We start from the raw sequence: 23,529 nt of genomic DNA on the forward strand, positions 1-23,529 counted from the left end.
CACATAGAAAGAGTGTCACACCGCAGTCGCTATCTTGGGGGCTCGCTGAATCTGTCAACTGGAACCTGAGAAAGCTACGTACGGTTTACGCGGTTATAGATTAGCAACGGAATGTCATTCACTGCGGTATCATAAATTGAGTTGGAGTAGAGGATGAAGGAAGGAAGTGGTAATGACGCCTGCCACGTAATTGGTGTACTCTACAAGCTTTGTTCCGTAGGTAGGAAATGTACAGTCTATATGCCTGCCCATTGCCCTTTTAGCCATGGGGACCATCGATCAAGAAAGTAGAAAGGCTCTTAGACTTCGGTGGATCTTGACAAACGTGGAATGATCGAAACGGAATCAGTATATTGAACCCGCTTGCTCACTCGATTGCTTGTTCAATGCTCACTCATACACATAGCTCCTTAATTGACTGTAAGTGTGAAACGCCTAGTCCGCGCGCATTTTCCTAAAGAAATCCATGACGCCGGTAAAGACGACGAGCAGGATACCGCCACCGGGACCCAGTCGCAGGACTTTAGGGAGGAACCCTTTGTACAAAGCGCCAAAGCCCTCTTCCTTCATGACGAGGCCAACAGAGGGCCATGCCCAATTATACTTGGGAGTTGTTCCGGCGACCTTGGGGGAGTTCTGGATACGCGATTTGACGACATCCAACGGCGTGTTGAGGATAGTGCCGACAGTGCCACCAATGGCACCTGAAACGAGATCGTTCCCGATCTGACCCCTCTTGTCCGACGCTTTTGGCAGCAGTGCTCGGACCTGGAAGATGCAGCCAAAGTAGCCGGCATTCCAGAGAATGTGTCGCCACAGTGTGCTTTCTAGACCTTGGTAGAGGGTGAGAGGCCCCTCTTGCTTGACGATCTTGGTGAAGCAGTCGATCATGCCGTTGTACTTGTGTGCTTGCGCTTTGTCTTGGAGGCGGATCTTGACGAGCTCGAAGGGGACGACGACGAAGGCTTCGGTTGCACCGGCTGTGGCACCGGTGAGGACGGAGAGCGATTGATTCATTTTGGATTGGCCGAAGAGGTTGCGGTAGAAGAGGCCCCATGAGTCGTTTGCGGCGAACTTCGTTGCTCTGAAGCTGGTGAGGATGGGGGATATTCTGAAAGTTCTAGGGTTTGGTTCACCTCTTGGGAGCTTCCATGAGAATGGGGGCCGAGATGCCACGGTACAGCCGCGAAAAACTAGACGCGGTGTCAATACAGTTTCACATTGGGGAAATGTGATCGTACCCCTCATTCTTGATGATCTTCCTAAAGCAGTCCAACATGCCATTGTACGCTTCGTCGCCGACGCCCTTGCCCGTCTGGAGCTGCCTGTATGCTTTTAGAAGCGATTGAGGGCGCCGGCCGCGAGGCTCTTACACTCGGGTCTTGACGACATCCAGCGGGTACCTACGCAATCAGCTTCTGTGGTAACATGTCACCTCCTGAGCTCTCACATGACCAGAATCTATGCGCGCAGCCTCAATTAGCATCCGCGAGGCCAGTTCCGGTCCAGCGGCCCAGGCGCACTTACTTCAGAGACACCGGCCACAGCACCTGGGCTTTTGTCAGCGGCGATTGGTCGTTATTTCCGCAATTGGAGGACTCACCGGCCGCGAACTGGTATACGAAAGGGAGGGGCTTTTCTGCCGACATCTTGCCTACGGGTATATAGGGAGGAAAGTGAAGGATGAGGAGGGACAAGGTTAGCAGGTGGTGGTTGAGGTATTTCACACAGCTCCTGCACGAGACCTGGGGAAACCTGCAGGGCTAAAGTTCCTGGTTTCCGTGGGGGGGGATGGGCCCAAGCTCCTGGCAATCGATACACCGCGCTTGCCACACCAGATCTGGATCTCAATTACGAGATGTCAGATGAAACAGGTGAGAGGAGCGTCAATTGCTTGTTTTTTGCGCGATGGCAGCCAGGAAGAATTCGTTGACGCAGTCAAATCAGGCTTCTCTCCGATGCAGGTGGGTCTCGACGGCTTCTGTTCGGTCTAATATTTGCTTTTGCCGACATGGCCCGCGCCTTGGCTGCATCTCCACGTGACCGTGTTCAGGCGTGTTTGCGGTTCGATGGCTGAAGACGCGTCGAGGAACATCCACCAGAGTTGCTTACCGCCATCCTTATGTCAACGCGCCAAAAGTCATTCTTTGACCAGAATCCAAAGCCCAAGGTAACCAGACCTGCCACATCACTTCCACGTCGGATTTTCGACGCTGAACCCTGCCTTTCTAGCATTTTAAGGGCCAATGGCATCGTCCACGCAACGCTCCAGGCCTTCCCCACCCAAATAGAGCAGACGCACCTTCACAACGGCACGTGGTAACCGGTCCGCCCATCATGCCGTCGACCCAGACCCAGACAAAGCTGAAGGCTTTCCAATTCATCGACGGCGCACCTGAGCTCGCTGCTAAGCGAGAAGCAGGGAAGGAGAACCTACCAGCGGACCCTAGGGCGGCGAAGACACCTAAGGTTTCGAAGGTCGTTGAGATTGTTCAGCCAAAGACCTCCAAAACGCCTAAGCCCGCACAGCCGAAGACATGTCCGCCTTCGACGCCGGCCATGAGGCTTCCACTAGCGGATCTGGTTGGGAATGGAGATGGTTCCTCGAGACGTGCTATGAGGCAGCATGTGTCCCCGGATGAACAATTATGTTGGCGTGGATCACAGCCTACTACCACCCCATTGCCCCGGAAAGGCAAGAAGCGAGCAAGGAGCTCGTCGCCAGTTGTGCCGTCGCAAGAGGAACTTAGGGCAGACTCCATCAGGAAGGAACTAAATACCCCCCAGGCGGACCCCGCGACAGAATTATGGACACGGTACACAAGCAATAAGGGAACGCCTACCGCCCACAAAGGTGTCGCCTTTGCTCACCTTATCAACGAGTCATCGCCTCGGTCAACCGCAACGGCCGGCAGCATCAGCGGACTCCGCCGGTGGGCCAGCTGTGGAGTGGAATTCCCTGCATCTACTTCAAAGAGGAGGAGAACCCATGGGGGCTTCAGGATGGATAAGGATGCTGCAGAAGACGTCTTCGGTGGTGCTCCTAGCTCGGATGGAACTGTACAGCCTAGACCCGAAAAGTCCAAACTCGCGGGTATGCTTCAGAGGATGCGAGACTCAATTACGAAACCTTCGGTTCACATGACTTGCTCGGAAATGCCGTCGAGTTCATCTCCCTTACCTGAAGGTGGAGATCGTCACGCCCTTCCATCGGATTCGCCATTGCAAAGACGTGGCCGTGAGCAGAACGATGAGTTTGAATCGCCAACCCATGGCGCCGTGGCTATGGACGTGGAAGATGACACGATTATCGATCAGCGGCAGTCGTCAAACTCGTCCGACGAGTTTGGCGGTGCGGAATTTGATACTGAAATGGTCGAAGCACTCGAGATATCGCAAAGGGTCGCCGAACAACCCCAGGCGAACGCGAATGTGTCGGACACCCCGGTGAAGCAGATTCCAGAGCTGCCTCCAGCAAAACCAGAACCTATCGCAGCGCCTTTGAATTTCGCTGGTAGTGATGATGAATTTGATTTAGACGAGGATTTATTTGCTGCAGACTTGGAGCACGTTGCATCGCTTTATGACAGCAGGCCCGAAGCCTCGTCTACTGAAGACCAGATTCCGAATGCAGAACCTGGCACTGTTCCGGCGCCAAACACCACGGAATCTCGTATCATTACCATCGAAGATGATGACGATTCTGATGATTTTGGCGGCGACGATATAGACATCGATGAATTTGCTGCAGCTGAGGTTGCAGCCACACAGGGACATCCTGGCACTGTATGTAAACTTCAGTAATATATGTAAACGAACAAAGCACTGACTCTCGAAGAGTGAACGAGATGTCAGAGCAATCCAGCGATATCTTATAAAGCGAGTAGATGAAGGCTTCTATACTACTGAACGGGGGTATAAAATGCCAGAAAAGGTGCGCATGGTTCCCCATTTCGTGGTATTCAGTGCGAAGGTGTGCTGACAGACCATAGGTATTACTAGTAGAGGAAGAGAAGACAAAGCTCTTCAAGGCCATCACCCTTCGAGAAGCCTGGTACGACACGCCATGCACGCCTGAGTCTTTCGTCCACATCATCGGTGAATTCTCCTCGACCGGACAGTGCCTTGTTGATGATTCTAAGAATATGCTTATCCTCCATCCGGATCACTTGATCTCTGCGACCGTTGTTGCCGACTCGTTTGGCTGCCTACGGCGTGCAGTTCTCCAGGACCGCATCAAGGCAACGAGCAAAGCGAACCTGCCCATGCTCTATGGCACCCTTTTCCACGAGCTGTTCCAAGAAGCGTTGAAGGTGAATCGATGGGACTCTGGATTTCTCTTGGAAACCATTGATAAGCTCCTCCTCAATAAATTCGAGACGATCCTCGAAATCAATTCTACTTGTGCAGAGGTGAAGGAGCACTTGAGCAGCAAGTTGCCAGAACTCCAAGCATGGGCTAAAATCTTTGTCCGAGCAGAACCTTGCGTAAGCGACTCAATTTTGACGGTAAATTTGCGCTAATTGCTGAACAGGCCGATGCCGTGGTCCGGGAACGAAACGGGAAGACATCCATTATGAGTATCAACAAACTGCTTGATGTAGAAGAGCACGTGTGGTCGCCTATGTACGGTCTGAAAGGGAATATTGATGCAACTGTGCAAGTCACGATGCAGGATGATCAAGATGAACGTACCCTCACTGTACCCCTCGAGGTCAAGACTGGAAAGAACTCCTCCAATGCGGCTCATGTAGCCCAAACAGCCTTGTACAACCTACTGTTGTCCAATCGCTACGGTGAGTATCTAGATTTTTGGTCCTTGAGACATGCTGATTAATCGTAGATGTCGATGTCGCATATGGCATACTGTACTATCTCGAGACCTCTGATATTAGCCGCATCCCTACCATCCGAAACGATATCATCCACATGATTATTAAGCGCAACGAACTAGCCTGCTACGTCCGAGACCGCATCGAACTCCCTCCAATGCTGAAGCAAGACTTCAAGTGTCAGAAATGCTACGCTCAAGAGTCTTGCTTTCTTTACCACAAGCTCGTCGAAGATGGAAACGGCGACCTGTTAAACAAAAAGGCAAAGGAACGATACGATGAACTCGTCAAGTCTCTTAAGCCTGCAGATGCACAGTTCATGAAGAAATGGGACAAGCTTCTTACAAAAGAGGAATCTAACATGATGAAGTTCCGCCGAGAACTTTGGACCATGCTAAGCACCGAGCGCGAGAAACTGGGTCGATGCTTCTCAAATGTTGTCCTCGAACCTGGATCCATTTATCAGGAAAATAATGCCTCGAAGATCAACCGGTACAGTTACACGTTCACCAAACAGAAAACTAAACCGGGATTCTCATTCACGGAATCCCAGCTAATCATTGGAGAGCCGGTAGTCGTGTCGGATGAACAAGGACACTTTGCTCTTGCCAATGGGTACGTTACGAATGTTCGGAAACGACGGATTACCGTTGCTGTGGATAGACGGTTGCATAATGCGAGGAAGAAATTGCCGGGCTTCAATTCGCAAAGCAACCAAACGTTTACCGGAATCATGGAGGTTTTCAAAGATGGACAACCCCTACCGGAGTCCCAAGCCGAGGACGAACCGGTGCTATATCGCCTGGACAAGGACGAGTTCAGTAACGGCATGGCAGCCGCCCGGAATAACCTCATTCAAATCATGGACGACAGTGTCTATAAAGCCCGAGACCTCCGTTCCCTGATCGTGGATGCCCGACCGCCCACATTTAGACCCGTATCAGCATCTGCCATGGTTCCCAGCCAATCCTCTCAGATGTCGATGAACGCCGACCAGAAAGCTGCTGTAACCAAAGTCATGTCAGCCAAAGACTATGCCCTCGTCCTCGGCATGCCCGGAACGGGGAAAACAACGACAATCGCCCACATCATCCGCTCCCTAGTCGCACGAGGAAAAAGCGTGCTACTAACCTCATACACACACACCGCCGTTGATAACATCCTCCTCAAAATCCGCTCTGATGACATCGGCATCCTACGTCTCGGCGCGAGTGCCAAAATCCATCCCGAGGTCCGACAATTCGCAACCCTTGCCTCGGAACCAAAACCCAGTCTCGAAGATCTCGAGAAGAGTTGGATGGAGCTGCCCGTAGTGGCAACAACCTGTCTCACAATCAACCACCCGCTTTTCAACCGCCGCATCTTCGACTACTGTATTGTAGACGAAGCATCCCAGATTACGCTCCCTGTTTGCATCGGTCCGATACGTATGGCAAATACGTTTGTTCTTGTGGGAGACCATTACCAACTCCCACCACTCGTTCAGAATAAAGAGGCTGCGGATGGCGGGCTGGATGTCTCGCTTTTCAAACTCCTGTGTGAAGCGCATCCGCAGGCTGTTATTAGTCTTGAACATCAGTATCGTATGTGTGCGGATATTATGCTGCTCTCGAACACGTTTATCTATGGTGGGAGGTTGAAATGTGGGACCGAGACTGTCGCATCCCGAACCCTCAATATCCCGAATCCGGAAGCGCTACAAATGCACCATCCCAAACCCTCTCATCAAATCACATCCGCCTCCCCCGACCCTCAGTCAGACAATCCCACAAACTGGCTAGCTCACACCCTCTCCCCTACCTCCCCCGTCATCTTCCTAAACACAGACACCACCTCTCTAACCCTCGAAACCGCATCTGGCAGCCGTATAACGAACACCCTAGAAGCGCGGCTAATAACCCATCTCACGCTCTCCCTCCTCTCCGCCGGCCTACCTGCGTCTGAAATCGGAGTCATTGCGTTCTACCGCTCGCAACTCGCTCTGCTAAAGTCGTGTTTGCAAAGTGCAGGAACGCAGACACAAACCTCCATTCCCACTTCCACAGCCGCAGCGGGGGGATCAGGAGGGGGAGCAGAAGCAATCGAACTCCACACCGCCGACAAATTCCAAGGCCGTGACAAAGAAGTCATTTTCGTATCCTGTGTCCGCAGCAACGAAGCCCGCGTCGTAGGCGACTTACTCAGGGATCGAAGGAGAGTTAATGTTGCGTTGACACGTGCGAGGTCGAAATTGGTTATTGTGGGGAGTGAGAGGACGTTGGGGGCGAATGAATTGCTGGGGGAGTTGGTGGGGCTTTGTAGGGAGAGGGGGGCTGTGGTGGATTTGAGGGTGGAGGATGAGTTAGGGTTAGGGATGCCGGGCAAACCTCCTACGCCCGCGCCCTCGGAACTCGGACGTCGTGAGGGAGATAAAGCGATGAAGTCTCCGACACCTAACCCTAGTCCAGTAAAGAAAATAAGATCGGCTCTCGGAGACATCACATCAAACAGCGCTGGTAATTCGCTGAAGAGATCCAGCCACGCGAAATCCCCGTCGTCCAGCCCCGAACTGCTGAGATCTGGAAAATTGAGGGTGAGACACGGACTTAAGAGTCAGGCGAAGGTGTGTAAGATTGGGAAGAAGGGAGTGCTGGAGGGGAAACCGGTGCTTAGGGATATTTTTCATGGGATTATGTGATGTGAGATGAATTTGAATGAGGCGCTGGAGCAAACTTAAGGTTGGTAGGTTGATTGGTCGTCTTTGGCGTGGAGGTGAGATGATGACTCGGACATGGCAATTGGCATTGACATTGGCATGATCTGCGTGGCGTGCGTTTAGGGTAGGATATCATAGGATGGGATGGGATTGCATAGCGTAGTATAGCATGGATTGCAAGGAATTGGATATTAGTACATCCGAACATTTTTATGAGTCTGGATGGGTGTGCGTTGTGAGAAAATCTTGCGCTGGCTCTAAATGTTGGACAAGGGTGAGGACTGACACAAACAACTTTCCCTCGAGCCTCTGAGGAGCAGTCTGCAACCATTCCAGGACACCGATGTGAATATCATCCCCAACCCAAACCAGGCTTCATCAAGTCATAACGATTGGGCATGCAATGATTATAAGATATCTACTTGAAGATCTTGTGACCGATCCTGAGATAAAATTGCCCTGCCCTGGAAGCATATAGTTCGTCAATGCATATCTCCCCCTGTTTCTTCACCCTCCCTCGCGATTCTCAATGGAAACCGTAAACGACGCTGCTATGCAGATGTTAAGAGAAAGGAATTATGGAAGATGTCTCCGTGTTATCCAGAATACATAATTTGGGACACATAGTGAAAGGTGCTGCTGTACCTACAATGATAGAAAAACCACACCAACCGTATATCTCACTATCATTACTCTTTAGTCCGCGAATTTCGAGTTAGGCCGAGTCTCGGCTAGCCATTAAAGTGTCTACAATAGCGTCCAGCACATGGGCAATCAGGGTCGAAGTTCAATATGGTCAAGTCCGGTTCCACCCCCCTTAGTTCACTCCGAGATACGGGTATAGCGACAGTGGAGGTTTGCATGAAGGGTTTCTGATGGCCTTTGACAAAGAAATACTACTCGGTGTACTGTGTTTTCAATTCGTCTCTGTCTTCATCGAATAACTCCGGTATGTCAGTATCCGCCACTGCGATGTTCATGTCCAAGACGAGAACACGCAGAGCGAGACACCTCGGGTTCTCGTCAAGATGCTTAAAGAGCGAGGTTGCGAATTGTTTTTGATCGTAAGCAGTTGCCTTTTCATCCATATGACGTTCGATTGGAATGTTTCTCGCTCTTGGTTGCCCTGGGTGAAGGTCGCGAGGTTCTGGTAGGTATTTCAAGGAATCCAACAACATGAATGTCAGTCAGTCCTCTTCTCCACTCTCAATGAAAATACTTGGAACCTGTGAACGTAGCTTATCTCATTGATATCACCGAGAAGAGCTTCGAAAATCGGCTCTGGGGCAATCTGAACAAAGTTACTGTAACTTTTGGACACTAGGAGCATAACGATTGTAGTCTTTGCGAGTACATCATTCTCATCAAGCTAATGGAAGGAAAAAGAAAGAACCGCTCGTCCCAAAGGAGCAGGCCATCGCATAGTGTCAATGCCTAGGCTGTACAGCAAGGTAGAGGCTGCGCATATTCCTACAAGATGCCAAGAGCTCATCCAAGACGCCATGGACGATTAATTCTGACCCTAGCGCAAGCGCGTTCTCCGCGATGGCCACGTCTTTGACATAAAGTCTTGTGTTGATATGCGAATCCAAGATCACTACAACTCAGTACCTTTCCCGGAATTCCAGATGGCAAGGCTAGTTAAGTTGGAAAAATCGAACACCTTGATGAGCTGTGAAAGCATAGAGCCGAGAACAAGCCCTTTCAGACTAAGCTCTTTGATGCCGCGCTGTGGAGTTGCTTGAATACGTCCAAAGTTTTGTTTTTTCAACATATCCTTGAGTTCGGTGTTCATCGTAAGGTCTGCAGTGGAACTACACTAGATACTGTGGCGTTTTAGGTCAGGTGTTTGGCACGTAAGGATGTGGAGGGCCCAGTAATACTAGTGGGACTCAAACAAGCTAATATCGAGAGCCATGAACTTGAGGTCAACCGACAATTCGATTGGTTCAGAGAGAACCCGACTCAGAGTCGGTATCGTCCTCGCTGGTCGTCTCTGTCGCTCGCGACTCGACTGTGGCCTCAGATAGCCGTACATAAAGTATGGTATTGAGTGACATGCGCAGCTGTGAAGCAACCAATCGCGGCGAGTGCAACGAGAAAGGAAATGGTGTGTAGTAGGACGAAGAGCGAGTGTGAGGGTGTTGGTAAAAATGTAAGTGAAAGGGCGAAGATTAAAGTGACGTGGGGTCACTGAGGAATGAAAGGTGCGACTAAGCGTGGTGGCACGCTTCTACTTGAGGAAAGCTCTAGCCAACCTTTCCTATAATCAAGTATTATAAGGGATCGAATCGCTGCTGAGGGCAATCTAGAAGCCAACTATGTATAATCGGTGGTCAGTCGAGCATATGCCTTGCTACTTCTTGGAAATGAATGCAGAACTAATTGGGAGATAGGCGCTTACCAGTTTCACATAGCAGCTACACTACTACTTCATTCTGGACGTAAAATGGAGATCGAGAAGACTGGAAAAGAGAGTTGCAGGGAAGAGACCAGACGACCGGACTGAAGATGGCACGCGAACAGAGAAACCAACACATCATACAAAGCCATTACAAAAGTAAGGGGATATCTACAGCAAAGTAAAGGCAGAATAAATACCCTTCACCCATCCTCTACCACAGTCGCCGAAAACCTCGAGTGTTGAACCACCTACTCGTTATCATCACCTAGCAACTTCGCATAGTCCTCTGCGGAGGCAAAGGTCGGGAGGTGCTTGAGCTTCCTCTTCTTCTTGCCTTTCTTCTCCTTATCTTGGTCCTTTGTATCTCCCTTGGACCTGGAAAGAGCAGGCTCTTCGACATCCAAATTGCCATTCATGTCGAAATCAATGGGTATATCCTCGTCACTGTCTACTAAAGCCTCTTCGTCGTCAAGGTCAAACGCTTCATCCATATCCTCATCTTCGCCGTCTTGTTTCATGTCGGTGTCCTCGACCGCTTCATCATCGCTTCCGAGGTTCAGCTCCACACCTTCATCAATGTCAGCTCCGCTTTCGCCTTCATCGTCACTCATGTCGCCCATGTCTAGATCGCTGAATCCTTCATCGCTGTCATCCCCTCCCTCAATCTCTGGACGACTATTGACTAATGCCTTCCAAATCTCTTCCTCACCGTCTGACTCGCTCCCCTCATCCTTGCCCTTCCTCTTCTTTTTCTCTTTCTTGTTGGCCTGTTTCGCCTTGCCTGCCTTTTCAAAGTAGGTATGGAAGAAGACCTCGTCTACTCGAACCTCATCCACTTTTCTACGCCAGAATTGTTCGGAATTAACAGCCTCCTCACGCTTGCCGCTTTCTCGTTGTGTGATGAGATAGTCGGCTGCCTTGGAGGTGCCAGACATGGGCTGCATGATGGATGTACCGTGTGAGACCTGCGCCTTGGTCTTCGGGTTTCTGAAGGAGAACTTGTCGAGGAAGTTCATGAGAGTGTAGATCGTTGGATCTGGTTTCTCCTTCATGGGCTCCGAATTGAGGAGCTTGGAAGCGAGAACGTGGACCGATGGGTGGTAGTGTGCCTGCAGCGGAAGAAGCTCCCACAGGCAAGATAGATCTGCATGCGCATGGTCCGGATCTCGTTTCTTGGAATCGTAATGAGGATGCTTGGAAGGCTCTATACTGTTGGCAGCCGTCGAGTCTTCTAGTACATCGTCATAATGCTCTTCTCCACTGTCCGAAGCGTTGTCCTCGGGTGTGGAAAGCATCGACTTAATGCTAGGGAAGCTGGCGATGAGCTCATTAATGAGGTATAGGACGCCACAAATGAATGGTGGTTCATGCAAATGGATAATTTGAAGTAATCGCTTCACAAACGCTTTGACTCGCTTGATGCTGACGTCCGCTTTCAGGGACCGATATAGGAGATTCAGGTATAGGATATGCTTGGAGGAGGTGATGAGCCGTGGATCTAAGAGAGATTCGTAAAGAGTTCGGTAGAAGCGATCGGCGGAGAAATGTTGAGTTGTTGAGATCTGTTGGATAAGCATTAAAGCCTGAATACTAGTATTGAAATTAGACGAATGAGTGACTTCGAAGATGGTGTCGAGTTTCTCTCCAAACCTGCGATTATTAGTACAGTGTTAGGAGAAATCTAGTGGATTAGACTTACTTCTCATCGTCAGTCTTGGCGAAAGGAAATGCTCTGTTGACGCCCGTCAGGACTTGAGCGATCAATTTCTCCTTCATTTCATCCTCGGACTTGTAAGCCTCTGTTGCTCCCCTTTTAGCCTTCTTTCGAGCCATCTTGCCAGGTTTGCCACCACCACCCTGAATGAGGCCATTCTTATTCAGCTTCTTCTCCTCGGTTTCTTTATCCTTCTGTTTCTTCAACAATCCAACAAAGAGACTAAAATATATTTCCAAAAGCTTGTTAGCTACTTCTTGCTCTTTTGTGCTTAGGACTGTCTGATTAAGCGTGATGACTGCATAGTACTTTGCATGGGCGCTCTGGTTTGGCCGAAACAACAGATCTGATTCGATCGCATTGATGATGACGCTCTTCATAAGCGGGTGGGTGACTTGCAGCTGCAGGAGGAGATAAGATGCCTTGGATGCGACCTTCTTCTCCTTGTCACCAAGCTTGTTGATGAGGAGCCGAAGTAGATTCTCTTCTTGCTCAGGCTTCTCCTTCAGCAACTCCCAAACGAACTGTAATGCCCGGTTCCGTGAATATTCGACTTCGTCATTGCACCATCCTTCCATGATCTTAAGCATCTCGAAATACTGCTTCTTGAGCCAGTCCTCGTACGCCCATGCGATCAAATGGATCTTCTGGATGTTGCCGGGCAGCTTGTCGCCTGGTTCCCATTTGGCAACCTTCCCTTGCAGTGCGCAGATAAGGCCAGACTGTCTTGCAAATGCCTTCAGTTTTCGGTCCGGCGGAAGCACGACACCCTGGCCGAGGAGATCTTTCAACGCGCCCAAAGCCATCAAGGCCTGATTCCTGCTCTTCTTCTTCGAAAGGTTAAGCAGCTGCTCAAAAGCATTCGTAGTATGTAGGGGCGACTCTTGAACGAGCAACGTCAGGGCCGAGACTTTATCTTCCATGGTTCCCGAGGACATAATGGTAGACAAGAACTTATGGGACGAGTCCTGGGACAACGAGGACCCCGCATATTCGGTCGCCTCTGCTTCCAGAAGGCCATCGGCATAGTGGTGAAGCTCGTCAATGACATGGCGCGGAGGAATGACGGGGTTTTCGATCGTTGGTAGCTCGGGTAGCTCGACCGCGTGCCATTCTGGTTGGGGTGTAAACAGCTATCAAAGCGTCAGCAACAGCATCCAGACGCATTAGAAAGGCAACGAACCAGTGCAGGTTTCTGCCTCTTCTCCTCGCCATTCTTCCGTCTCTCTTTCTTCTTGTCCTTGTGGCTCATCCGGTCCTTGTCCGGCGGCGGCTTCGTGAAGCCATTTTTCGTCTCGGCATGAGTCCGCTTCTTCCCCATTTGATGTCGGGTTCGTGTGTGGTCGGAGTGCAAGGCCCGTCAGAGATAAATCTCTGACTCGTCATGACCTTGGTCGAGGGCAGTTGTGGCGGGCTGCGCGTGTAAATTTCAGTTACCGGCTCAGGAGAAACGATTTGCCGACAACTCGTTTATGATTGGCCCACGTGGGGTGGGGTGAATTAGACATGCCACTTTATCGGGACCCCATGACCAGCTCGGTACTCTTCTCCGAGGGGTGAGTCAACACCATCAAGGCTCGAAGAGGGCTAGCTGAAGCTATCCAAAACTCTGCAACTCTTTCATTTCCCTGCAATGGCAACAGCGGAAGGCTCGGAAGAGTCCAAGATATCCATCACCCCCCTCCTCAAGCGATTGTGGCATGAGTCCGACGCGAAGCCTACCTCATCCGAGATCGCTGCTGCACTTTCACACATCTTCACCAACAGCCTTTCAGAGGTGCAAACGGGTGCATTGTTGACATGCCTACATTTCACCGACCGCGATCGACAGGCCGATGTCCTTTCAAAATGCGCCGAAGCTATGAGGAACTTCTCCGCAGGCATTGACTTTGATGGCCTTTCGAAGCTTATTGCAGAGAGGGGTAGGAAGGAAGGAAGCTATAATGGTGGATTGGTATAGCACATATTACATTCAGACATCAATTGATCCCATATCTGACCGTACCCACAGTGTGACATAGTTGGCACAGGCGGCGACTCCCACAACACCTTCAACATCAGCACAACCTCCTCCATCCTCGCCTCCTCCCTCCTCATGATTGGCAAACACGGCAACCGTGCCAGCACCTCGCGCTCTGGCTCCGCCGACCTCCTTTCCTGCGTCCGCCCCAAACCCCCCGTAATAACCGCCATCACCCCCTCCACTCTCGCTGAAATCTATAGCCACACAAACTACGCCTTCCTGTTTGCCCCTATCTTCCACCCCGGCGCAAGGCACGCGGCGAGTATACGAAAACAACTCGGCTGGAGGACGATATTTAATTTACTGGGTCCGTTGGCAAATCCTCTGCATGAGTTGATTGAAGCCCGGGTTATCGGCGTTGCGCGTAGGGAAATCGGACCGGACTTTGCGGAATCGCTACGGCAGTCTGGGGTTAAGAAAGCAATGGTCATCTGTGGTTATGAGGAACTGGATGAGCTGAGTTGCGCGGGCCCTACACACTGCTGGCGGCTCGTTGGAACATCATCTGGAGCTGAGTCTGAGGCTGAAGGGGGGGTCGAGATTAAATACTTCACCATCTCGCCCGAAGACTTCGGCCTCCCTTGCCACGCGCTCACTGAAGTTAGCCCAGGGCAGAGTCCGGAACAAAACGCGGAGATATTGATGAGGATACTGCGAGGCGAAGTCCAGCCCGATGATCCGATTCTGCGTTTCGTATTAATCAATACTGCGGCGTTATTTGTAGTCAGTGGGATATGCGATGCAGATACGAGTGATATGGGTCATGGAGATGATGGGAAAGTGATTAAGGAAGTTGGCCCGGGTGGTGGGAGGTGGAAAGAAGGTATAAGGAGGGCTAGGTGGGCGATTACGAGTGGGGCGGCTTTGAGGCAGTGGGACAGTTTTGTTGAGGTGACAAATAGAGTTGCATAGCAAATTGATGGGTGGATTTGGAGGGAGCGTGAAAAGGATAGACTGATCTAGGACTCAAAATTCAACGTGATACCCCTTGAAAGATTACTCCAATCTAATCTCGTGGGGATTTTACAGACTCTGTATGTCGTACCGTCCTTCTACTAATGTAATCTTGTTTCCAGGGTCACTGCATGTCGTTCCCTATGAACATGTCACGCCATTTCTAAAGCTAATAACGCAAGGAAAACTTCCAGGGCGATGGAAAAAGTACAGCGTGAAGCGTGAATAGTAATTAAGTAAATAGTGGTGACGTAAGTGGTTAAATAGTAACTGGTGAATGGTGAAGAATCGTAAATAATGAATACAAGTGAAAGATAAATGGCCAATATGAGTGCTAGAAGTTTGTGCGTTGTAAATATTCTCTAGAAATTCTATACAGCCATCCCAGCCCGCCACGTATATAAGTTTAATTTTGAATGATGGAAGAAAAATAACAGAGGGATGGAGTTCTTCAGCTGCATGCGCGGAATAGAGTGAAATCTACTCTCACATAAAGCTTTTTCCGGTTTTGATCTTGAGTTACATAGGGGTGCAATGTTTGCCATGAGTACTTAAGCAGCTTGAGCTGTGGCTGAACACTCCTGAGACCCGCCCAAGCCAACGTTAGCCAGCTTGATTGTGACTGATTCAGCCCCGATGAGCAGCATGAAGATGGCCTGAAACTGGGATGCATTGTATCGCGTGGACGGTAATTTTCAAATTGTGCTGCGTTTAGACAAGAAGATTGATGGTTGTTATGAAAGTGGAGAGATCGTCGTATGCAAAGAGCGATATCTATGACGACAATCAGGAACCACTCCACCATGTTATGAGCTAGTCATCGTCGGAAACTTATTCTATTTCAACGCTAGCGATAATTAATTCTTTGTCAATTTCGATCCTGCCTGTTTCCATGTGCTTGATCTTGGAAGGGCCATGCGGAACTCCACGCGACTCTCTCCCCTTTCGTCTTTGCCATTTTGCAAGAAACCTTCCTTGCAGTCTGCAAGTTTCAGCTTCATGACTTGATAGTCAGCGTTGTTAACAAGAACATCCCACCCGCTATAGACCCCAAGGTCTTCGATCAATTGATTCATCATCAAGACGCCAACGTTCCACTGTTCTTCCATATCCCTTTGATTCTTTCCCATTTCCTCAGCGTACGAAAGAGGACAGGGTATCAGCGAATTTCCTTCTGCATCAACCCCAACGATTGCTTTCTAGTCCCCAACGGCCTTGATGAGATACCCGAGCATTACAGGTTCGCCATCAGTGAATATAGAGCCTGCAAGCATGTGAATGCCACTTGTAAGAGCATGTCGGTTCTGTAGCGCCCGTCCGGCTGGCTTTCACTGCTGTAACAGCTCCACCTCGTACAGCTTATATAGTGACTGCGCTTCGCGGAGTTTGTCTACTTCTAACTGCCCTCCTGTATCTAGTTGAGAGTAATTTTCAGGCCATGGCGGCAGTTTCAAGCCTTCGGGAATAGGACCATCGAAGTCCAGCAATACAGAGTGGAGCGATATGTGCGCCTTGCCAGTCGATAATGCATGTAATGCGAGTAGGTTCGAGAGGATCGACAAAGATATTACTCGTGTGCAAGTCCGAATGAGATAGCGCGGGAGCGTGGGTTGATGTGACCCTGGGTAGGATGAGGGTGGAAATATTCTGATAGTCCTCCAAGACCCGCTGTTTGGTGGCATTGGAAGGTTGATACTGGTCAAGTCCTCCGAAGAGACCTTGCATTGGAGGCCATTCCTTGATCTCTCGGATAGACATCTGCTCTCGTTCCGCGTTTGCGGTCACGTATTCCTCAAGTGTGCGCCCTACCGGAATATCAGTATAAGAATGGGTGAAGTGTGACAAAAGCTCCCCTTACAAGGACCTCTATCCAGATGCAGCCGGCCGCGGCCATCGTCAAAATACTTCCGATTATTCGTCGGCCCAACGCAGAAGGTATCTGAACCGTTCTTCCATTTGGTGGCCGTGAGTTCAACGGCAGAAACAGCCGCGGGCAGATCGCCACTGTAGTACAAGCTGCCATACACAGGAAACTCGGCGACAAAGTAAGACTGGAATCGCACGAGCTATTGTACGATTTTGAATTTTTGCCTGCTGTGCAGAGTATCCCAGACTTCGCTCAGCTGAATTCCTGGCGCTTTGTGCATGATTATGAACTTGGTACCGATTGCTGTTTCATTTGCTTGTGAACTCCATGCGTATATCTCCGTTTCTGGTATTCCTAAGCAATTTTTAACCTGTGATATATGAAGGATAGAAATAGGTAGAGCTCGAGATATGAGAGGGGTGCACTCATGAAGTCCATGGTGGCCACCTCACTCGCTGTACTGAGGCCAGGACGCCCGGAATTTGGATTCAGTACTTTTGCAATGATCTCTCTTCCATCTGTCATTGAAAGCAGGAATGTTTTGTTGAAGTTCTCTTCGGGCAATTTTGTTACCGTTGAACAAGCAGAAGATCCTGTCAAATTGCACGCCACTGAGCATAGCGCCTGGATGGCAAACTTGACACGACATGCAGCACGCTGCATATCTTCATTCCAAAGCCCCGGCCAGATGAGTAATGGAAGAAATTTTCTTGGTCGCAATCTAGAAGGCCATTTAGGATTAATACATCTACAACCCTTTGAAAGAACTGTACCATTGATCGTCCAAGTTGTAAGCTGCTCTGGAACCATCCTTGAAGAGGAGTAGAAGGATCGGAAGTTGCTTGATACGCCTCGCGAGGCCGATATAACGCGTTTAATATCTCTGCTGAAGGTTCTAAGTAACTTGAGATCCCAAGATCTCGGACGCATGATGAAGATGCATCCTGGATGCGCTGCGGTACAAACGTGCTGCTTCGAATTACGTGTAGATAGTTCTTGTTGCAGTGAAACTACATGATTCTAATGAAAGAACAAACAACCCATTGAGAAACTTTTCGGGGAAGCAGCCAAATCGAAGGGAAAAATTACTCGTTTGACTAAACCGAGTTCAACTGGAGCTGGTGGCAGGGCTTATCAAGCACGTACGGCGAAGAACGATGCAAAGTTTGGTGTGCGTATCAACAAGGACGAGGCTGTCGGCCGAAATCCAAACGTTGTGCGTCTCAAGCTCCAGGCCAACTCAAATGTGGACAGCAAGACCATCAGACCTACCCAAGAAAGACCCGCATGCAGTGTTGGTAACGGTCGATGTTGACACAACGTAGGAAGATAATGAAAGCAATCTCATGGAACTCAGGGATGATCTGCTCTCTGATCTAGACGTCTAGGGAGGGGATGGAACTTGGACACGTCGAGATGTACTGGATTCATAGCCACAGATACAGTCATCTCATTATTGGCTTTCTATTGTTCCATTGATTCATTCAAGCCAATTTATGGCGCAATCATTTTCACTTGTTACATCATTTTTGGTTGAATATAGCTATGACTACATGAGAAGCGCTCACAAGAAACGAGGTCTCCTAGAAGACAGCTATCCGGAGCTCCCCTCTCCTGAAAGCTTTCTCCTCATAGCTCTTCTCCTAGAAGCTTTTCTCTGCTAGGAGCTTTTCACTCCCCGGAGCTCCTTGCTCATCGGCGAGCTTCTCGTCTCGGAGAGGTTCTTCGCAGGGCCCATATCTACTCGGATTATCGAGAACATCCGTTTAAAGTTGCTGATATTTGGATAGGATGAGCAAGGAGTTTAGGGACCAGAATCAGGATAAGGACAAAAGCGAAATTGATCATGAGCAGCCTGAGGCACCACGAATTTGGTCATGAGTGGCTTGAGGCACAACGATTTGAACCACGAGCGAGCCCGAGCAAGCCTAAGCAAAACTTGATTGCAGGCTGAGCATAATTGAGCCGAAATTGAGCCGAGTATGATTTTGCTGATGTAATCTGATAAAAATGGCTAACCTAGTTGGGTGTATGCCAAGAGTATATTTGACCACTGTATAGTAACAGCCCGTTTCATGATTTGCAGACTCGAGTGCCTCACAAACTTCGGTTGCGTGAACATCAGGCCACTGCACGGGATATATTATTTGTTGTATTTGAACCCTTGACTTTCAGAAGACTAAACATGCATCTGACAAAGACTGGACATACATCCGGCGAAAGTTAAAAATTCTGCGCTCTCAAGGAGCCGCCACCTCAAAATCATGTTTCCCGTCGGAGTTGAACTGTAGCCGGTCATTGGTTGGACAGAAACGCGTGGAAACTTTGGTGCGGTATTGATAGCAGGCAAAGTTTCGCTGAAGGGCACAATGCCTCTTTCGAACTCCGCGCTTGGTTACGCTGACGGCAGCCCGATATAGCGGAGTTGATGCCGCAGGGTTAAGAAAGGTTCTTGGTCCCACGGTTAGGCTAGCCGTCTGTAACCGAGTTTGCAAGTCTCTCACTCACCGGCCATTAGCTTTGCTACAGGAAGTCTAGAATCCTGCAGATATCATGAAGTGGATGTGGCTCGGATACATACCCATTTGGATGCCGCGACAGTTATGGCTCTTCGGAAGGTTAGCCTCGAAACCATTGATAGCTCTCCGAAACCTAGACGATGCATTTCAACTGTAAGGAAAGGTAAGCGAGTCAGCCCAATGCTAGGTCTGAATAGCATGTCGATGGTCGGTCACCTTTGGGAACTACGACACAGGGTCCCTCAGCGACGACGCGGCCGAAAACTGTGAGTCTTTCCTGTCATATGTGTGCAACTTGAAACTTGTTCAACAATCAATAAGGAATCCCCTAAACTAGCCGTTGCGAACGGTCATGCAGCAGAAGTGTCGAGTATCCAATCTCTAAATCTTATTCATAAGCTGGAATCTTAGCTAAAGGCTGAGAATGCTATTGGAAAACCTTAGCATCGAGGACAGGTGTTTGTAACCAGTGGTCGGTGAGAAGGTGTCCTCATTTTGCCGGCATGAAGTCTTGGTTCCGGCGGACAAAAATTGTGTCAAGTCAGAGTACCATAGGAATGAGGACTGACTCCGCTCATACGAACGTGGTAGGGGTAAAAGACTAACGGTTCATGAAGGTAAGCCTGAGCTTTTTCATGAAGGCACTCTATAGAGATAATATCTACGCATAGAGCAAGTCCTTTAAGGGTCCAGTCTCCGTTCCACAACAGCTGTAACGGGCTTCCGATAGACGAATATTGCGGCACCCTTTCAGAGGCAGGATGGCTTATTGGCGGGTAGATCTGGTCCTGGAACCGCGCTGTCGGGACAACTTGGTGACGGGGCTAAGGAGCTGCTTTCAACGCCGGTACATGGCGTCTCTCGCTGGACTGTTAGCATGATGTGCCTAAAGCCACGCCACGCCGAAGATGGGATAATGATGATCGTTGCCGCTAATTTGCTGAATGAGTAGGCAAACATCGTGAAGGTGGTTGCGCTGGAGCTCAATGTGCCGTCCTCGCCTGCGCTACCACGTTCGTCCAGTTCATGCAAAAAGGTTCCGCTGCAGGCTGACACCTTCCACGTGGTCAAGCGGAGAGAGCTTGCAACGAGTATGGAGCCACAGACAGCTTCCGGGCGTCTAAATGCGGTGGTGCTGAAAGCCTCAACGCCCTCTGTTCAACACCATAGTAGAACTTCAAGGCTTGACGCGCGCCTTTCATCCCGGAGAAGAATTTGGAAGAAGGAAATCAGGATTGAATGGGGGCTTTAATAATTAACGGAGAAAGGTAAGGCGACATGGTTGGCCATCTGGATTGCCGCCGGCGGTAGCTCGCCTCTCGTGCAATTCCATATTGGGAAAGAGAGCACCCAGAATCTCGGGGAGGCTCCTTGCGCGATGATTCGAAGAGCCACCCACGTCATTCCCTTAAACTCCAAGTGGAATCTAAGCAATGCTAGTTGACTTGGTGGCTTGGGGAAAAAAAGAGGGATAGCTGGTACTCGGTGCTGTATTGCCCTGCATGAAACGCGTAAAATGGCGTCTTGGTCAGAGAGGGTCGCCCTGGCCTGACTGTGATCGCGATCAGAGTGAAAAGAATGGCCAGAAGAAGGGTTCCGCACGGTGCAAAAGGCGGCACGCAGCAATTAACCTTCGCCAGGGTTGACAATCAGAACGACTGCTTTTCGATCTCAGATCATCTTGACGGCGGTTGGGCTGCTAGTAAAAATGGGAACGAGCCCAAACCAGGAAGGGACGCTTGCTTCATAGAAGCCGCGAAGGGGAAGGGGAGAAGGCGCAACGAGCGACGAGGATGTGGCTGATGAAAACATGTCGTGACTGTGACGTTGAAATCGACAGCAAAATCTAGATCGTCTAGCGGTTTCTCGATCGTTGGTGAGGATGTAAAATGGACCGCTAGTCTTGACACGGTAAGGCACCCAAGACCCCTGCCGACTCGAGTCCACCAGATCACATCAATCATCGCAACGGTCTGTCATTCTCCACGATGCCCGCAAAAATGCAGACCCTGCCGCCGTGACTGTCAACCGAAGAGTCGCACTACCGCCCGGGGAAAACTTGTATTTCCTTGAGAAACGGCAGAGTGTGATCGTGCACCGGAGTAAGCCCGCGCCATGCCGCGTGAGCGCAGTCCTTCATTCACCACACCGTCCTGCACGACTAGCCTGGAAGGAAAAAGTGCTACACACTTGAGCAGGCGTAAAGCGAAATGCTCGGGGGCCAAACGAGGGCGCGTGAGCGTGAGCTGGCAGCTTCTGGGCGCTAATTGCTGAGGCAAACGGTAATTGCAGCTAGCATGGACTGCCGTTGTTGTTACATTCCTCCCTGGAAATATTATTTTTACAGCTGTGATCGATCGATCAGTGCACTTGCTTGGCGGCGTCAGATCCGCGCCATCGGCCGACTGGTGCTGGACGGAGCCTCTCCGCTGAAATTGAGCAGAGGTAGTGGTAATGTGTCGGCCTTTTCGCCGCGATTGTGCTGGTTATGCTGGATGTGCTGGAGGATGAGCCCTAAATCTGCCTGCTGCGAGGGCGCGGATTGTGTGCCCACTCAACAGCAGATGCTCCAGCAAGCCATGCCGTTCCCGGAAGTCCACGACGTCGATTGCACAGCAGGCGACTTTTGCAGCGGCTTGACGTGTGGAACACTGGAACCAAGGCGGAACGGCGCTAGCGACCTGGTTCCGCATGGCATTCACTTTAGGGCCGGTGCGCAGCAGAGATGGGATTGTGCATCGAATTCGCATCAGCCCTGACCCCGGTAGCTCCAACCCTGCGAAGGGCCAAACTACACTCCTTGGATGAATGCTCGCCGCCGGATGGGCCTCGTCCCTGCCGCGTTCCTCATAAAGCTTCCATCATGACCCGCTCTTCCTGCCCTCCCCTGTGCGATCACCCAAATCAAAATTGCATCCCCTCCTGCCGCCCATTATATTCTCTGGCGTCATACCCACGCTCTTTCGTCTTCACCACTGTTGCTATCACCCTCGGATAGGAATTCCGCTCTTCGCCTCCAGTCTCTCTGCTGCAGCTCGCTGCTACCTCCTACAGATAGAGCACCCTATCGCCCATAGCAGCTTTCCCGATTACGCGTTTCCGCTTTCACGTGTTCTTGCAGGCTCAGCTCAGCTCACGCTCTTTCCTATTTTACGCTTCTCGCTGTAGTTTTTTACCACCGGAGAACCTGGCTGCATCCTTTCACCGGCGCGTGTCTGGGTTGCAACCACCGAGGAATCATGGACGGAAAGAACTCTTCTGGCCGCCGAATTTCGCTCTTAAACGATAATCCGGAGCCTTCACTCCAGCCTGTTCGCCTACCCTCATATACTCCATCCCTCCGGTCTCGAACCTCTAGCTACACGTCCTCACCAGTCGGATCCCCGCCAACGCCTCAACTGGTGCGAAGTGACTCGTCAGATTCGACCAGCATGCAGTCGCCTTCGCCTATTACGCCAGATTTTAGCTTTGAAAGTCTTTCAGTCCATAACATGGCCTCTCCAGTCTTTGCGCAAGCAACCATTTTTTCGCCTCAAAAAGCTATGAATTCGGCCTATCCACCTTGTCCGCAGGCTTCGGGATCCTTGCCTTACCATGCCACCAACGTGCCCCAAACTGCTTACTTCAGACCGCAGCAGGATGCCGAAAGCCGAACAACGTCAGCGTCAGCAAATCCGCGATCCAAGAAGAACAGCTACCCATGTCCGATGGCGAAGCAGTATAATTGCAACGACTACTTCACCACCTCAGGCCATGCCGCCCGACATGCGAAGAAGCACACCGGCAAGAAAGACGCCTTTTGTCCTGAATGCAACAAGGCTTTCACCCGCAAGGACAACATGGAGCAGCACCGCCGAACACACCAAAGCGGGCGCAATGCATCTAAGGGTGGTGAAGACCGCGCGAAGAAGGCTAAGCAGCCGGCGAAGCGACCCAAACCGGCCCCAATCCAATTCTCCGCCATGCCATCCCTCTCCTCGCTTTCTATGGTGGACCCCGCTCTCCCCATCAGCCCATCAAACTCAAACTTCGCGATTGCACCAGCTGTGCAGGCCGTCGATTCCTTCAGCGCAGAATACTCCCAGCGATCGCTATACCCTGACCCCGCCGCGTTCTCCATGAAGCACAATTATTCTATTGGGTCCTCGTATGGTTTAGATGCTCTAGCCATTGCAGCAAGTGGTGAGAAGCGGAAGTTCGAGCAATAAGCGCCAAGTATTCTTTTTAGCGATGAGATGTTCCACTCGTTATCTCGGATAGATTCTAACGATTTCTTACTCTATGACACTATGGTACGCCCCTCCGACTTTATCGAAAAAGGTCAATCTTCGAGCGAGGCGCCCGTTGGCTACGAAGTACATGTTCCATTATCAAAAGTCGTATGCGAGTAATAGACGCATGCCGTCATGGCTACGATTCGGACGAGGTGTTCACTTGGGGTTTCGGCGCTTTGCCGTACATTTAGGGGTCCTCTTCACTTCTACAATGTATTACCCCACGGTTGGCTCCAGCCAATTTTGT

General features: G+C 50.4%; 6 protein-coding genes across 6 annotated transcripts; 3 read left to right on the plus strand and 3 right to left on the minus strand.

Moving 5' to 3' along the window:
- Window positions 1-162: 162 nt before the first annotated feature.
- On the minus strand, window positions 163-1,905 carry BDR25DRAFT_307952 (mitochondrial 2-oxodicarboxylate carrier protein-like protein). The gene is made up of 7 exons (XM_033690936.1): window positions 1,604-1,905; window positions 1,528-1,550; window positions 1,451-1,461; window positions 1,374-1,403; window positions 1,242-1,325; window positions 1,137-1,193; window positions 163-1,084 (listed from the first exon to the last, which is right to left on the minus strand). The coding sequence occupies exons 1-7, from the start codon at window positions 1,647-1,649 to the stop codon at window positions 436-438; spliced, it is 900 nt and encodes a 299-aa protein (XP_033540061.1). The 5' UTR covers window positions 1,650-1,905; the 3' UTR covers window positions 163-435.
- Window positions 1,906-6,294: 4,389 nt separating this feature from the next.
- Window positions 6,295-7,243, plus strand: BDR25DRAFT_116237 (uncharacterized protein). The gene is made up of 2 exons (XM_033683642.1): window positions 6,295-7,065; window positions 7,140-7,243. The coding sequence occupies exons 1-2, from the start codon at window positions 6,418-6,420 to the stop codon at window positions 7,170-7,172; spliced, it is 681 nt and encodes a 226-aa protein (XP_033540062.1). The 5' UTR covers window positions 6,295-6,417; the 3' UTR covers window positions 7,173-7,243.
- A 2,936-nt stretch (window positions 7,244-10,179) lies between these two features.
- Window positions 10,180-12,966, minus strand: BDR25DRAFT_320227 (CBF-domain-containing protein; the record flags this gene model as incomplete). Its single annotated transcript, XM_033691884.1, has 3 exons — window positions 10,180-11,581; window positions 11,631-12,778; window positions 12,829-12,966. 3 exons carry the CDS (start codon window positions 12,964-12,966, stop codon window positions 10,180-10,182), a joined length of 2,688 nt encoding a protein of 895 aa, XP_033540063.1.
- Window positions 12,967-13,164: 198 nt separating this feature from the next.
- BDR25DRAFT_298540 (uncharacterized protein) lies at window positions 13,165-14,695 on the plus strand. Its single transcript, XM_033689081.1, has 2 exons — window positions 13,165-13,599; window positions 13,657-14,695. The coding sequence occupies exons 1-2, from the start codon at window positions 13,279-13,281 to the stop codon at window positions 14,578-14,580; spliced, it is 1,245 nt and encodes a 414-aa protein (XP_033540064.1). The 5' UTR covers window positions 13,165-13,278; the 3' UTR covers window positions 14,581-14,695.
- Window positions 14,696-15,479: 784 nt separating this feature from the next.
- On the minus strand, window positions 15,480-17,152 carry BDR25DRAFT_329889 (uncharacterized protein; the record flags this gene model as incomplete). The annotated part of the gene is made up of 8 exons (XM_033692482.1): window positions 15,480-15,821; window positions 15,861-15,906; window positions 15,955-16,078; window positions 16,113-16,427; window positions 16,481-16,561; window positions 16,628-16,688; window positions 16,737-16,859; window positions 16,937-17,152. 8 exons carry the CDS (start codon window positions 17,150-17,152, stop codon window positions 15,480-15,482), a joined length of 1,308 nt encoding a protein of 435 aa, XP_033540065.1.
- Window positions 17,153-21,123: 3,971 nt separating this feature from the next.
- On the plus strand, window positions 21,124-23,216 carry BDR25DRAFT_320230 (uncharacterized protein; the record flags this gene model as incomplete). Its single annotated transcript, XM_033691885.1, has 4 exons — window positions 21,124-21,130; window positions 21,207-21,243; window positions 21,356-21,720; window positions 22,177-23,216. 4 exons carry the CDS (start codon window positions 21,124-21,126, stop codon window positions 23,214-23,216), a joined length of 1,449 nt encoding a protein of 482 aa, XP_033540066.1.
- Window positions 23,217-23,529: the final 313 nt, after the last annotated feature.

This window comes from Lindgomyces ingoldianus (assembly GCF_010093535.1).
Source record: "Lindgomyces ingoldianus strain ATCC 200398 unplaced genomic scaffold BDR25scaffold_62, whole genome shotgun sequence".
Lineage (NCBI taxonomy): Eukaryota > Fungi > Ascomycota > Dothideomycetes > Pleosporales > Lindgomycetaceae > Lindgomyces > Lindgomyces ingoldianus.

What these genes read in the sequence shown, in the direction of transcription:
- BDR25DRAFT_307952 (XM_033690936.1), bottom strand. Translation starts at nt 1,649, where the DNA reads ATGTCGGCAGAAAAGCCCCTCCCTTTCGTATACCAGTTCGCGGCCG. An exon ending in GATGTCGTCAAGACCCGAGT is followed by an intron (nt 1,326 to 1,373) that starts GTAAGAGCCTCG and finishes AAAAGCATACAG; the next exon opens with GCAGCTCCAGACGGGCAAGG. An exon ending in AAGATCATCAAGAATGAGGG is followed by an intron (nt 1,194 to 1,241) that starts GTACGATCACAT and finishes CACCGCGTCTAG; the next exon opens with TTTTTCGCGGCTGTACCGTG.
- BDR25DRAFT_116237 (XM_033683642.1), top strand. Translation starts at nt 6,418, where the DNA reads ATGTGTGCGGATATTATGCTGCTCTCGAACACGTTTATCTATGGTGGG. An exon ending in CACGTGCGAGGTCGAAATTG is followed by an intron (nt 7,066 to 7,139) that starts GTTATTGTGGGG and finishes TTGTAGGGAGAG; the next exon opens with GGGGGCTGTGGTGGATTTGA.
- BDR25DRAFT_298540 (XM_033689081.1), top strand. Translation starts at nt 13,279, where the DNA reads ATGGCAACAGCGGAAGGCTCGGAAGAGTCCAAGATATCCATCACCCCC. An exon ending in GAAGCTATAATGGTGGATTG is followed by an intron (nt 13,600 to 13,656) that starts GTATAGCACATA and finishes CCGTACCCACAG; the next exon opens with TGTGACATAGTTGGCACAGG.